Below are 13,594 nucleotides of genomic sequence, written 5' to 3'. Positions count from 1 at the left end.
TGTATATACACTATAAATTGTTTTTGTCAAAAACAAAAAAATGATTTCAAAAGTCTGTGTAGGAAGGAAGCAGCTCAAACATGGGTTGGGGACAGTCGCATTGTTTATTTCCATGCAGTAACGTCCACATTTTGTTCAATGAAAATGTACCTAGTAAATATTCTTTGAAAATCTATATGGTAAAAATAAATAAATAACTTCAAAACATGTTATATGAGCTCAAACATGTAATACAAATGCATCTATTAGTTTACTTATTTTTCTAAAAAGTAAAATGAAGTTTTAAAACTGTTACTAGTTGAAAACTGGACAACATGACAATCTGAATACAGACAGTTCCATTGTTCTGACAAAGCAGAGCCAGTTCTACCAATGAATAGTATCCAAATTACTACTTATTGAAGTAGTATTTTATGGCATTTAAAACATATTTTAAAAAGCTTGTTTAACTTCCTGCTTTATCTGCCAACAAATTATACTCCTTTGTTGTCATGTGTCATTACTGGCCACAAAGTAAAAAGAAAAGTAAAGTCAAGAGTCTATAACATTCATCTGAGGGCAACCTTACGAGTTGTCACTTGAGAAAACCATCACAGTATACATTTCCAGTATGTCTGATTGAGCATACAGTTTACCTATAAAAAGATATAACCAAAGGGTATAACCTGCTTTATTCTAAATGTAAGTTACTAGTCAAACTACAGCTGGAAAGCAGTTTTTAACTAACTCCAGGATTACTACAAAGAAATGGATATGAGCCCTGGCAACACTAAGCCGCTGACAGTGGTCTGAGTCCTCACATAGCCGGCACAGTCTTAGTTACTTGGTACATTTTCTGTCTGCCTCTGAAGGCTGGAAAGAGGAATCGTGTTTGTGTAATGCTCCAGTGGGACTGTTGGGAGAAACCACTAGTGCATCCAGTGGTTTGGGGCAGGCAACTGGATTGACCTGGCACTGAACTGTGTTCAAAACGGCACTGTCAGAACTAATGAGTAGCTTGGATGCCACATTTGTATGCATACCTAAGGATGAGGTCTGCAGACAGTGATTTCCAAGAGCTTGATTGGTCGTAACGGCAGGTGGGTGGGTTGTGTCGTTTGTCTTCAGCGATGCGATTGGTTGAGCTGGAGTGATAGTAACACTGCTGCTGGATGAAGGGGCCGTGACCACAGGTGCTGTTTCAAAGGGGTTCAAAGTGCTTCCGATTGGTGGAACTGTAGCAACAGGCAGTGTCTGAATCCTAGACACTGCACTTACAATTGGTGGGACAGCCACTGTTGGTAATACCTGTGTCACTGGTTGCATGACTGCAGGCAACGTTTTTCTGACTGATGTGTTGTCTTGATGTGTTGCTATATGTACTGAAGCCTGTGATGGAGCAGTGAACGGGGTTGTCATCGAAACAATCTGCTGGGCAGGAAGTGCCGCTAATACAGGAGCTGCAGTTGAGGAGAGGGGTGGCATAACAGGGCTGGGCAGGGCAACAGCTAATGGGCTGGATAAAACAGGCAAGGAGGATAGCGGTGCTGACAATCTGGACAAGGGTGGTGCTAATGCAGACGAAATGGTGGATGAAAATTCAGCTGGCGTGGGTGTACCAGCATCTAACCTGATTGTAGTCAGGGCTGAGCCGATAGCAGGGGCACAGGTTCCTGCTGGGAAAACTAGGGCTGGTACACTGCCCAATCTTGGCGGGGATGAGGCCAGAGTGGGTGTACCTACCGGTGGTGAAGCAAAGTTACCAGCCTGTGCAGCTGGCAGCCTCGGCAGAGCAGACACTACATTTGTTTTACTGGGTAACCACGTTGAGCCCAGGCCAGGCATTCCTGTTAGTCGGACTGGCGTGACGTTTGGAGTGGTTGCTAGCAATGATGGACCAAACGCAGGTGTGCATGCTACAAAAGGAGAACCTATTACTGGCACACCAGGCATCCTGGCTGGGGATCGTGGTAAAACTGGTGCTCGAGGGGCTACAGTGACATGACTTGCCCCTTGGGGAGGTACTGATGCACCAGCGCTGGTAGCACTGGCAGTAGGCACTTGTTGTGGCGCAGGGCTAGAGATGATAAGGACATGGCTGCCTGGACCCAAACCCTGGGGAGGGACTACAAAACGTGCATTGTTAAGGACGATCTGTGTGCCAGCAGCAAGAGACGTAGAGGTGTTGATGACTATCCTCTGCTGGATTGTGCCAGTAGCAGAGGTGGGGACTGGGATATGGGTGGTTGTTGCAGAAGAGATTGGTGTTTGGGTTTTACTTTGAGCTAGTTGAGAGGGAGCTAAAAAGGAAGTGGGTTCCTCACCAGTACCACTTTGAATATTTGAAAGATGACGGACAAGAGTGAGGGTGGAGGTGTGGGCTGGGCTACTCTGCACAGTAGTAGTTACCTGAGCAGGAGAGTTGCTGGACAGTATACTTGAAGGTGTACAAAGGGCCTTCTTGATCACATTTCCTGCAGGTGGCATGGCAGCAGTGGATGTGGAAGAGCCTGGTTGGGAGAGCATGGGGAAGGAAGGGACACCCTTGAGCTGACAGCTGGTGATCAGAGAAGAGTTAGAGGCAAGCTGGGCAGAACAGCTTGTGATGGTATTTGAACTTGTACAGGGGACCAGTCCAGTAGTGGTGGCTGTTGGACGGCCTGTATCTGAGGCAGACACTGGCATGTTCTTGGAAGAAGAACGTGACAGGGCGCCTATCGTTTGTCCAATGGTGGTTGTCTTCCCTGACAACTGTATATGAACACCTGGAGACACAAACAAGATATATTTTATTTAATAGCGCAACGTTGATACTAGGGCGGAATTTAGGGTATTAGTATTATGGCCTTAACACAACATTTAAACTACTAAATAAAGTTGCACCTAATAAACATAGCTTCACATTCATCCAACTACATTAGGAAATGTACATGTACAAAATTGATAATGTCCCAGTGCAGCAAAAATTACAGGCAAACACATGATAGGTCAGACATGATGAAACAAACCCACCTGAGGGCAGAGTGATGTTCTTGACCTTGGACAATGCTTCAGAGCTGACAACAGGTTGACCTGTGCTTAATCCCATCTTTAGAGTCTGACTAGATAATGAAGTACTCAGCAGCTGTCCGCTCACCCCGGTTGCTATTGCCTGTTTTGGAGTGCTTCCCACAGAGGTGGTGGATGATGTTGCTGTTGGGTGGCTGATAAACATGACTCTTGAACTAGGAAGTGATTTTGTGTAAGAGGGTGTACCTTTTGACGAGGCTACATTTGAAGTGGAGGAAGAAGAGGGAGTAATAAGGATGAATTTAGTAACTTGGGATCTCTCATCTGTACTTGCCCGCTTCATACCAGTCTTGCTGATGAACTCTGCTTGTTTGAGAATGTGGGGAACACCAGAATTACTCAGTGATGGGACAACAACAGTGTTCTTTACTAAGGAACCTTGAAAATGAGAACCAGCAGTAGGAGTCTGCACTAGCTGGCCAATCTTTGTTGCAAGTGTCGAAACAGCTGAAGTGTTGGAGCCGCCGTGACTTATAGCCATAGTAGTGCCTGCAGTCTGACTTCCTGGGCCTGTAACATGATTGCTACCACTGACTGCAGCAAGCATGGGAGTTGGGAGTTTGGAAAAGGACTTTAATAGTGAAGGAACCTGCTTCTGAGGCTGGGCCACTGAGATACCCGTCACTACTGGGAAGGTGCAAGGGGAAGTCTGAGAGGGAGAAGGAGGAGAGAGAGTCTGTGATGTCTTGGAGACGAGGAAGGCTTTTAACTGAGGTGAGATGGTGATAACTGAACTGTTGGGCAAAGAACCAAGGGCATTCTGATCTGAGGATGTCTGGACTTTAACAATGGCCGTGTTGCCTCCTCTAGTTGTTACCAGGATGGACTGTGAGTCACGGATACACATAGTCTTAAGCTCCTGTTTAGGGTCTGTAGATTTAATTGGCTCAGTAGAAACTGCACTCGAAGGAGTTGTGATTGGTGAGGGGTTTGGTGTGACACCTTGTGGTGTGCTAGCTTGGGGACTGCAGGCTTGTGCCCCCATGATCCCTGCTGCGTTTAGGGCCCCCTGTTGCAGACAAGGAGAAACAGAAGAAAAGGGTGTCCTCACATCTTTTAGGGGGGCCACTTGCTGAACAGGGATTCTGTTTTCGGAAATAGTGAACCCAGGCACATTGGTGGACATACAGAAGGGGCTGGCCCCTTTAGAAACTGGGGCCGGAATGACCTTAGACTGTTGATGTAAAGGAGGCACCTTTTCTTCAGTTTTGTGAATGAGAAGGTTAGAAGGCAGAATCACCAATTTCTGCATAATCTTCTCCCCAGTAATGTGGTCCACGACAGGATGAACAGAAATCTTGACCGGGCTGCTGCTGTCTTTCCTTACAAGGTGACCCAGCCCCTCCGGTACTTTGTACACCACTTGGACAGGATTTTTTGTTACGGTCTGGGTAGGTTTTGTCTGTGGTGATTTAGGAAGAGCTGCTGCCCATGCTGCCATTCCTGGCTGTCTTAGTACTTCTGTTTGTTGTCGTCCTTGGGCCTGCATTTGCTGCGAGTTCAGCTGGGAACTTGATGGAAAGCTTTGTGCTTTTGAACGTTTTGTAGTAGTCACTGTAGAGGTAGGCAGGGAGACCAAAGACCCTTTGCGCTGTCTATCCATGATGTTGATCCCTGTAAAATCAGCAGGCCATTTCATTAAGGTCACTTTGTTTCCCACACTCTTAGCTAGTAGGGTGGGGATGGGCGTGTAGCCCTTAGGTAGTCCAGTGGTGGGATGGAGGATGGGGGATCTGGGTGACAGTGAAGCCTGGGTTGTCACCCTTGCCGAGTCTGAATCCTTGGATTGATTTGGTGGTCTCACTTCAGATGTAGATTGTGGCCCAGAGTCAGGGGTCGACATAATGTCACTGCTGCCAGTCTGACTTGTTTGCAGCAGACTGACATGTTTCTCTGTGCTGCCTAGAGGTTGTTTTATGTGGTTGGGAGGTTTGTAGTTCACCGTTCTTTCTCCAGCAGACTCAGCCACAAACTCCCTGTTGTTTCCTGAGAACACGAAAGAGTCCATTAGGGATACAATGATCAATTAGCCATCTTTACAGTGTCAACAGACGGGTAGTGACATTCATTTGAATTCCTCAAGGGCCATTAAACAAGCGGTGTAACTGCAGCCTTTAGAACCAGCAAAGCACATTTTTATCACTACAAAACAGAATTAAAATTTAAAATACTGGATTTTAATTGAATGACTTTACCTCCACTCCAAAGACCTCTGGGAACTATATGCTCCAGGTCCTCCTCTTCTGATCGCCCATAATGATCCGAGAATGAACACACCTCCTTCCCCAAACCCCTCTCTTCATCGTCATCATCTTCATCAGAGGAGGAGGATGATGAAATACTCTCCTCACGCACAAAGTTATTGTATTCTGGGTTTTTCTTGAAATCATCACATTCCTTCTTTAAACGAAGCCTGATGCAAGAGAAGAAAAGATAGAGGGTTTGTCTCCAGTCCAGCAATGATTTTATGAAAAAGAGCCATTTAATAAAAAATATGGTAAGTCAAATGAGTCGTCAACTGAGCTCAATTTGCATAAGACGTAAGTTATTATTATTGCATACGTTATTATAAAAGGACATCAAGTCAATGTCCTGATAATAACATGAAAAATATATATATTTTCACAAATTATGGAGGTTTGATTCAGTCATTGTTTAAATGTCAAATAAGCTGTACCTGTTCCTTTGGTAGGCCTTAACAAGTTTGGGTTCCCAGGGGGAAAGCTCATTCAGTAGTCTGATTAGAGTGCTGTGGAGGTCTTTCACTGCTTCCCTCCTATAATACCACCGACCCTGTCAATTTAAACATGCAAAGGAAACTGTATTAAAATCACCAACATTAAAAATGTGTGACAACATTGTATTTTCCACCAAAAAGAAGGCTCTGGGGCATGCAAGTAAATCCTCTTGGCAGAACTATGATTGACACCTACCAATCTCTTTTTGATGCCCTCTATGTCATCAAGCTCATCTTCTGTCTTACTGATCAGGCATCGCAAGTCCTCAAGACTTCTGCATACCAACTACAGAGTAGAAATAACAGAGTAAGTCATTCTTAATAAAGAGAGATATAAAAAAAAAATTTTTTAAAAAGAGGGAGAGAAGAAGGGTGAGGCTTAATGGGAAATGTTGTCTTTTTTTGACCAGCTTTGTATTGTTGGAATGTGGGTAGAATGCGCAAATGAACAATGTTTGACTTCCCTCCATTTTTCACTTCATCTGGTGGACCTTCACCAGCAAATGAGTGGCGGGTTAACGGGTAGCCCCGAGTGGCAGTAACACTGGGAAAGCCGAACGTCGCAAAAACCACCCACATTGCAACAGTACAAAGCAGGTTGAAAATCAGCAAAGACTATAAAATTGTTTTAAAAGTTTTTTTTTTTTTAATGATTACTCTAACATTTAAAATACACTGCTAAAGTAATAGGTGTGTATATTTCAGCATGAGTGTGACAACCTTAAATGGCGGCTCAAATGAGGGCTCATCTTTAATTTTCTTTGAAGATTCAAGCTTTTTTCCTGTCAACAAGATAACAGATATCATCTTTGAACCAACATGTTATAACAAATTTAAAAAAGTATTAAAGCAAATTATGAAAATATACCATATGGCAATGTGGCTTTGAATGCACATATATAAATGAGTTGGATGCAGTACCAAAAGAAACCATTGGTCAACATTGAGCCTTTTCTCACCTGTTTTATGTTTTTTCTTTTTGTCTTTTCTTTTGATCGTTTTGGCAACTCTCCGAACTGCAGACTTGGTCGTCTCAGCCGAGGACGGCCTCATCACGTCGACATGCTGCAGCTGATCGCCCTTTCCTTTCACCCTCGTCAGTTGTTCTCTCTCTCGCTTTTTCTTCCGCTTTTTCTTTTTTGTCCAGATTTTGTCAGTCACCCTCTCTTCACTTGAATTTTGAGAACTCTCAGAGGACAACTGTGTTGCTTGCCCTGATGTGCCACAGCAGCAGTCATGCTCCTCAGATTTAACATTACTAGTTTTGCTTTTATAACAATCCAAACAGGGAGACCTTTGGTATTGTTCACTGGGGCATCCTCCCTCCATTTTGAATGGTTTGTTTAGGGAGGCCAGATTCACTACACGAGCAGGTGATCTGCCGGTGTAGCTGTGCTCCCCTACACTCAGACAGGGCTCCTGTGTCTCTGCTTTAATGGTGCGCATTGAGAAGCCCTGCTCCGGTTTTAATGCAAGTCGCTTGCATTGATGCTCCAAATCTACAGTCTCTTTTTTCAAAGTCATTTCAACATCACTTCCTCCAATAGGACTAGTGTGTGAAAGGGAGTTAGTTTGTATTATTAAGTCCAATTTTGAGTCTTCACAGGAGTCTCCATCAGAGGACCCTGATTCAGACTCCTCCTTCTTCAGTGACCATTTTTTATCTTCCTCTACTTCAATTTTTTCCCCTCTGAAACCCGAGATTGTCTCTGCTCCCCCCTTTCCAAAATCACCAGACTCTCCTGTGTCCATTAAGCCTCCATAACAACCTCTGTCACTTGTAACCCCCTCTTCCTTCATTCCTTCCGACTCTTCACCCTCGGTCCCTGGCTCGATGTCAACTCTTTTGACCCAGACAGAAGGGAAAGGGAAAACAGGAGTTGTGCCAGGGCTTTGGCAGTAGATTCTCAGGTCTGCCCCACAGAAATGTGGGAAATGTATATAGCAATTCTCCTTGCCGTCATAGCCCAAAATAGACTCCCTACATTCATGAATGGGCTGGGCCAGGAGAGCATCCTGCACATATTTCTGTGTCTCATACACATGATCACACAGCCCCTTCAGAAGCCATACTCGCTGGTAGAGGGGCAGCAAGTGAAAGGGTTTCTCCTCCAAAGGACTCACCTCCCCGAGAGTGTGGAAAAACTGCCGGCAGAGTCCCAATTGCTCCGCCCGACCTGACTGATCGTGTGAGGCACCAACAGCTCGATACCAGCCCATGACCCGCTGCCTGAGTTCTGACTCCCAGCGGCGGTAAGGCAGGACAGGGCGGCGTTGCAGATTGGCCCTGCGCTGGGGTGGGCACAGTAGGGAAGACATGATTTTGGACAGGAAGAGGCTGCAGCGGGGCATCAGCAAACAACGCTCAAGATCAAAAAATACAATCTCAGGGAGGTTAAGTGCAGTCTGAGCAAGACAGAGGAAGTGCCCTATAGCAGGGAGTTCCCAAAGTGTGTCCAGGGTGTGGGGGGAAGCCTGTGTCAGCAAAGTCTGCTCCCACTCTTCCACCTCTTTGGCTGACATTTCCTCCGCTTCTTTCTTCTCAAGCTCACGTTGCCTGAAGTCAGAAAACATTTATTCTTGGCGGGTTTACGACAGCAATGTTTGATCTCTCTCAAATATTCACTCACCTCTTCTCCTCCTTGGCCCTCTGTTGTTCTTCCAGCCGTAGAGCCTGAACCATGATAGACTCATGCCCACCGACAGTGATGGTAGCCAGACTACGAGGTGCCAGCCTCCTTCTCGTTGAGGTGCCCCCTGAAACCCGTTCATCTTCTGCACCAAAATGCCCTTTAGAGGTCACTGTCAAAGTTGTCTTCTCTCGTAGTGTCCTAGTTTAACAGAAGCATAGAAAATATGACGTATGAAGTTGATTAACTGTAGCTGTAATGACTGTTAGAAGTAAACAGACACCACTGTTTTAACCACACAGACAAACATTTGTTCAAAATGCATAAATAATTAGCTTGTGGCCATTTTAAAGCCGGTTACTAAAAACAATACATATATCATAAAGGCACTTTACATTCATGCCATGTAGAAATACTAGATGGTATGATGGGTTTGAACATGTGTCAGCTAATAAATTTTTTCAACAATGTAAATACATTATATTGATTATTTACCTGGATAGCAATGTAAGCTTCTGCTCCAGCATGATTTCCAGCTTTTGAGCCTGTTTGGAGATCCAGTGGTCCACTCCATGGTAGCGATAACAGTTCTCCAACATCAGCCTGAAGTCTGCTACAAACTCTGTTATGGTCTCATACTCTTGGTTGATAAACTTCTCCTTCATCCCCTGCAAGCACATTGACTGCGTGAGTTGTGCCTGACCGCAGCGGACCCCTTCAATACCATGCTGGGCCTCCTGGTGGCCGACAGGATGGAGGAACGGGCTGGTGATCCCTTTGTGCTTGTCCGAGAGAAAGCCTGTGAATATCCTATACGCTTGATGGACCTCATAGTTCATATCCTCCTCAAAACTATTGATGTTGGTAGAAATGCACACCTCGGGCAGAGAGAGGTCACTGTTTGAAAACTCAGAGACGCCATTATTGCCAATTGCAAGCCTGTCACCCTCAGGAGTAACATCTCCACTGTCGCCAGGACAGTATAATGCTACCATAGTCTCAACTTCACAGGTGCCATTGCTGAGCCCATCCTCAGTTATGATCAGGTCAGTGTCTTCAGTGCTGCTGTTCACCCATTTGGATTGTGAAGACATTATGTTGGAGCTGGGGTGCTGGGGTGCAAAGTCTTGGTCAGTCACAGTCAGATCTTGGATGCGTAACAAAGGTTGGTTACAAGCTGGTGATATTTGTTCTGTCACATCCAAATGATCCATGGTGCAGGCGCCTAAAGTGGGTAACAGGTGTCACATCTATGGTTAACATTTATATTCAAAACAACACAAGGACAAAGTTTTGATGCAAGGGAAAACTAAACCAAGACAAATAAACACATCTTACTGGGCATTTCTATTGCGAGGTGTCCAAAAGGCATGGCAGCAGGAAGATGTTCATACCCAACATACCTAAGATTGCTAGGCTAAGTTTGCTGACATGACAATTTCTGTCACGGCAGGTGCTCACATGATTGTATCCACACGAGAATCGGAACACTGAGATGTTTATAACAATGTGATTGTGTCCAAATTACTCGCAGGTAAACTCTCATTCTCTACCTGCCTAATCTTTGCAAACTTTTAATTGTCCCTGGATCAGTGGCTAGCTAGCTTGAAAGCTTCAAGCGAGATAGCTAACGATAGTTAAAACAACAATAAGTCAACACACTTTGTTCTAGTTGCTTCACAGAGAGAGCTGCAGTTCACTGTCATTATCCAGTCTCCTGTCACGTGCGAATGAAGACCAAACCTGATTAGAGGCAGAGAAACCACCTACCTCGGCGTATTCAGTGCAGCTCCAGACAGCCTTCAGCAAGCTTAGCAGCCACGGCAGCTCGCTAGCTAGGTTAGCTTGCTATTGTCTCCAATCTGGGGCCTGCAATTGCTGCGTTCGCTGTCCATAATGGAAAAATGGAAGCAATTAAATGTCTCGCAGATAAAAAGTTATGCAGACATCTCATGTCGTCGGTGCACGAAGTGATGTCGGTGGCAGCCAGACAGATGGAGGAGCATTAGCCGGAGTAACACTAGCTGATTGTCCGACAATGCACAACCGTTCATTATCACTAGCCATCCAGCTAACCAGCTGGGTTTGCAAGTTGACAGTCACTTTATGACAAGTTTTTAAAAAACAGTTACACTTTAGAGGCTAATGTGTGCCATGTGTCGGGTGTCTTCTGAACCCCTGTAGGCTTTTATAAAAAAGCTAGTAAGCGACTTCAGCAGCCTGGCTGGCTTGAAGACTAATGTTTCTGGACCGTCCACTTCACTTCCACCCTGCGTGCGCAGCTTGACGTCGCAAGCTGGTCGCGTGTCACACTCCATTGTTGTTTTGGTCCATACTCACTTTTATACATTTGCGCTGTATTCTTAACGTTATTGTGATTGTGTCACTTATTGTCACTGAAAGAGGAGCCTCTCGAGACAGCTCTCATTCGAAAACGTGGGGGAAATAATAGCTAATTATCGACAAAAAAAGCAAAACGAGTCAGCAGCATAAGATTGTAAACTCGTATTCATAACTTGAGCGAGACAGTATTTTTGTATTAGTTACAAAAGAACTACGTACAACCTCCACATACGGTGTAAACTTTAGCAGCACGCAGGACTAACTTTTAACCGCTAGATGTCGCTCTTCGCTTATGTACAACATACAGATAATGTGCTGTGGACGTTTTTTAGCCCCTTGTTTAGCCTCTCAGGTAGCTCTTTTCTACAGGTTGTTTATACCGCCTCGAAAAAAGCTCCATCACATTGTAATTCATGTTTAGGCTATTGTGGGGACTATATTGTGTGTGAATCGTATCACTGGAGGCAGAATTTGTACACTGCTTGAACATTTCGATTACCCGACAGGCCACGACCAGGACAAGAAATGTCATATATTGTTTTGGGTGCTGTATGTAAACCTACACTGCTGAAGTTGGAGACGGGAGATTAGAGTTGATAATCACCAGATTGTATAGCACCCCACATTGTTTTAATAAAAACTGTAATGTTTTTTTAAGTCACATGAACAAAATGCAGAAAACACAGCATTGAGAAAGCGTGCAGATGTAGGCCTATAATTCTGAAAGAACAGACTTGCTAGTGGCCCATGAAGGAGGTCTCCAGCTGGGACAACTGTTAATTACGCAGTTATGCCACGAGAGACATGTGCTTTACAGTGATGTTAGCTCAGCCAGGAGGTATTGTCTGGCAAGGGTTTTTCAGTCCAATCTAGGCCTTCTCTTCCCTCATGTGCATTGCAATAGGATGCATGAATACTTTTAGGGATATGGATAGAGCCAAGCCCATGATAGTGGGAAGAATTACAGGGGCTTACTTCTAGGCTTCTATCAAATTTGGCAAAGGCAGATTTATCAGGCATTTTACAATTTTACATTTTCTTTCAAAAATGACTTTTTTAATTGAGACAAAAAGAGTATAATTCTGACACCAAATGTAAGAATTAAATTAATACATGAAAATAGTTTGGGCCTAAAAAAAGAAAGAAGAAATACATTTAGTCTTCGGTTGTAAACATTTTTTACCCAAATCCCCCTTTGTTTTAATTCATTTTCCAGTCCAGAAAAACTCAAGTGACCCTTGATCGTCATTCAACCACAACAGTGCTGCATTTGGGCACATTGGGCCCTCTGCAATCTACGGTTAGATTGAATAGGTTTCAACTGGGATTTGTCTGTCCAGCATTTATGTGATCCAATTCCAACAGCCTTCATTTTTATTGTGATGTTTTGAGAATAGCTTAAGCAACACACCTGTTAATATTCCAGCTTTTTATATATAGGCTGCATTAATGTGCACTAGACTATGAAACAATAAGCCGTTTCTATTTAAATCTGCACATATTTTGGTGCTAAGTTTCTAGTTTCTGTTACTACTGGGGATTTATTCACTTGTCTCTTTCTATTGTCACTCTGGTTGAATCCTTGAAGAGTGTTTTTTTGCAAACCTTTTATACAAAAGGACATTTATTAGTAAAATGACTTTCTTCAATCTAAACTCGAAAAGCATGAAAGACAATTAAAAAACAAAGAGTAGTCAACTCGGCATACAGCTTCTACAATAGTAAGTTGCACTAAATAAAAGTACATTGACAACATGATTCAAAGGCACAGGGAAACAGGAAACATTGACAAGTACATTTCACATTGAGGATAGACCCAAACATTGGTTACCTCTGCAGAATACAGAAAGCAGCTTGGCCCTGTTTGGTTCTGACACAAGGTACTAGCCTACAAGCTGACTGCTTCCTATACATTGTAGGGGCCTATTAGGTTTATTTTCCGTCATATCAGGCATGTATTTTGGCCCAAGACCAATTAATCAATGTGAGTGTGTATAATTTGTAAAGTTGTGAGAACAATAGACATGAGAGTTGGTCTAATCCTATAATATACAACTACATTTACCAACAGTGGCTTACCAGCCAAACAAAGTGGGCCGCAGAGTCACTGTTTCGTGTTTGCTTTGTATTTTTTTATTTATTGTGATTTTGTTTGAGAATATATGAGTATGCGCTGCTAAAGATCAATGACAGATGACCCTGTCTGAGTCAAAGTTTTAAAACCTTAATTACCACAGTTGATAATGTGACTACATGATATATCGATGAATGTGTTTCTTCAAATTGCCACACAATAAACTTAAAGTAAAGTATAAACTGCAATAAGACTGTACAATAAATCACCTCTGGCCAGATCCTCCTCAAATAGAACAACATCAATAACCCTTGCACCGCTTCACTTTATATACTTTATATACACTTGGATACACTTTGCATTTTTTCCATTTCATTTCCTTTATTATTTAAATTCTTAAATGTAATATGCCCTGCCATTTTAGTTTATTGTATTGTATATATTGTAAACATGCTTGCTGCTGCAACAAAGACACTTTCCTCTGGGGATGAATAAAGTATATCTAATCTAAAAAGTACTGATTATACAGCAGAATGGCCCGTATTGGATGTGAGCTTTTTATTTAATTTTATGCAAAGTAACTGTCAGACAAATGTAGTGGTGTTGAAGTATAAAGTAACATTATTGAAATGGGAATGAATAAGTAACTGAAACTGTAGTGAGGCTCCTGATTATTATTTGGAGGAAAACATAGTTTAGGCTACTACATTGACAGAAGTAACACATCATATATAAATAACCACTGGTCCCATGTCTTACAGC

The 13,594-nt window shown here is 43.4% G+C and overlaps 1 protein-coding gene across 3 annotated transcripts; it reads right to left on the bottom strand.

The window, feature by feature from the left end:
• Window positions 1-85: 85 nt before the first annotated feature.
• Window positions 86-10,693, bottom strand: LOC117740325 (uncharacterized protein KIAA2026). 3 transcript variants are annotated; one of them, XM_034546661.1, is made up of 11 exons: window positions 10,186-10,693; window positions 8,911-9,640; window positions 8,416-8,616; window positions 6,745-8,342; window positions 6,506-6,567; window positions 5,982-6,071; window positions 5,726-5,841; window positions 5,244-5,461; window positions 2,992-5,034; window positions 2,389-2,744; window positions 1,861-2,105 (listed from the first exon to the last, which is right to left on the bottom strand). In XM_034546661.1, the coding sequence occupies exons 2-11, from the start codon at window positions 9,627-9,629 to the stop codon at window positions 1,971-1,973; spliced, it is 5,538 nt and encodes a 1,845-aa protein (XP_034402552.1). In that variant the 5' UTR covers window positions 9,630-9,640; window positions 10,186-10,693; the 3' UTR covers window positions 1,861-1,970. The 3 variants fall into 3 exon arrangements, with proteins under 3 accessions (XP_034402549.1, XP_034402551.1, XP_034402552.1); XM_034546658.1 differs by having other exon boundaries at window positions 86-2,744; XM_034546660.1 differs by lacking the exons at window positions 8,911-9,640; window positions 10,186-10,693 and having other exon boundaries at window positions 86-2,744; window positions 6,745-8,323; window positions 8,416-8,532.
• Between the last annotated feature and the right edge of the window lie 2,901 nt (window positions 10,694-13,594).

The sequence above is a fragment of the Cyclopterus lumpus genome, chromosome 12 (genome assembly GCF_009769545.1).
Source record: "Cyclopterus lumpus isolate fCycLum1 chromosome 12, fCycLum1.pri, whole genome shotgun sequence".
Classification (NCBI taxonomy): Eukaryota; Metazoa; Chordata; class Actinopteri; order Perciformes; family Cyclopteridae; genus Cyclopterus; species Cyclopterus lumpus.
This window is presented reverse-complemented; position numbering and strand designations above follow the sequence as displayed.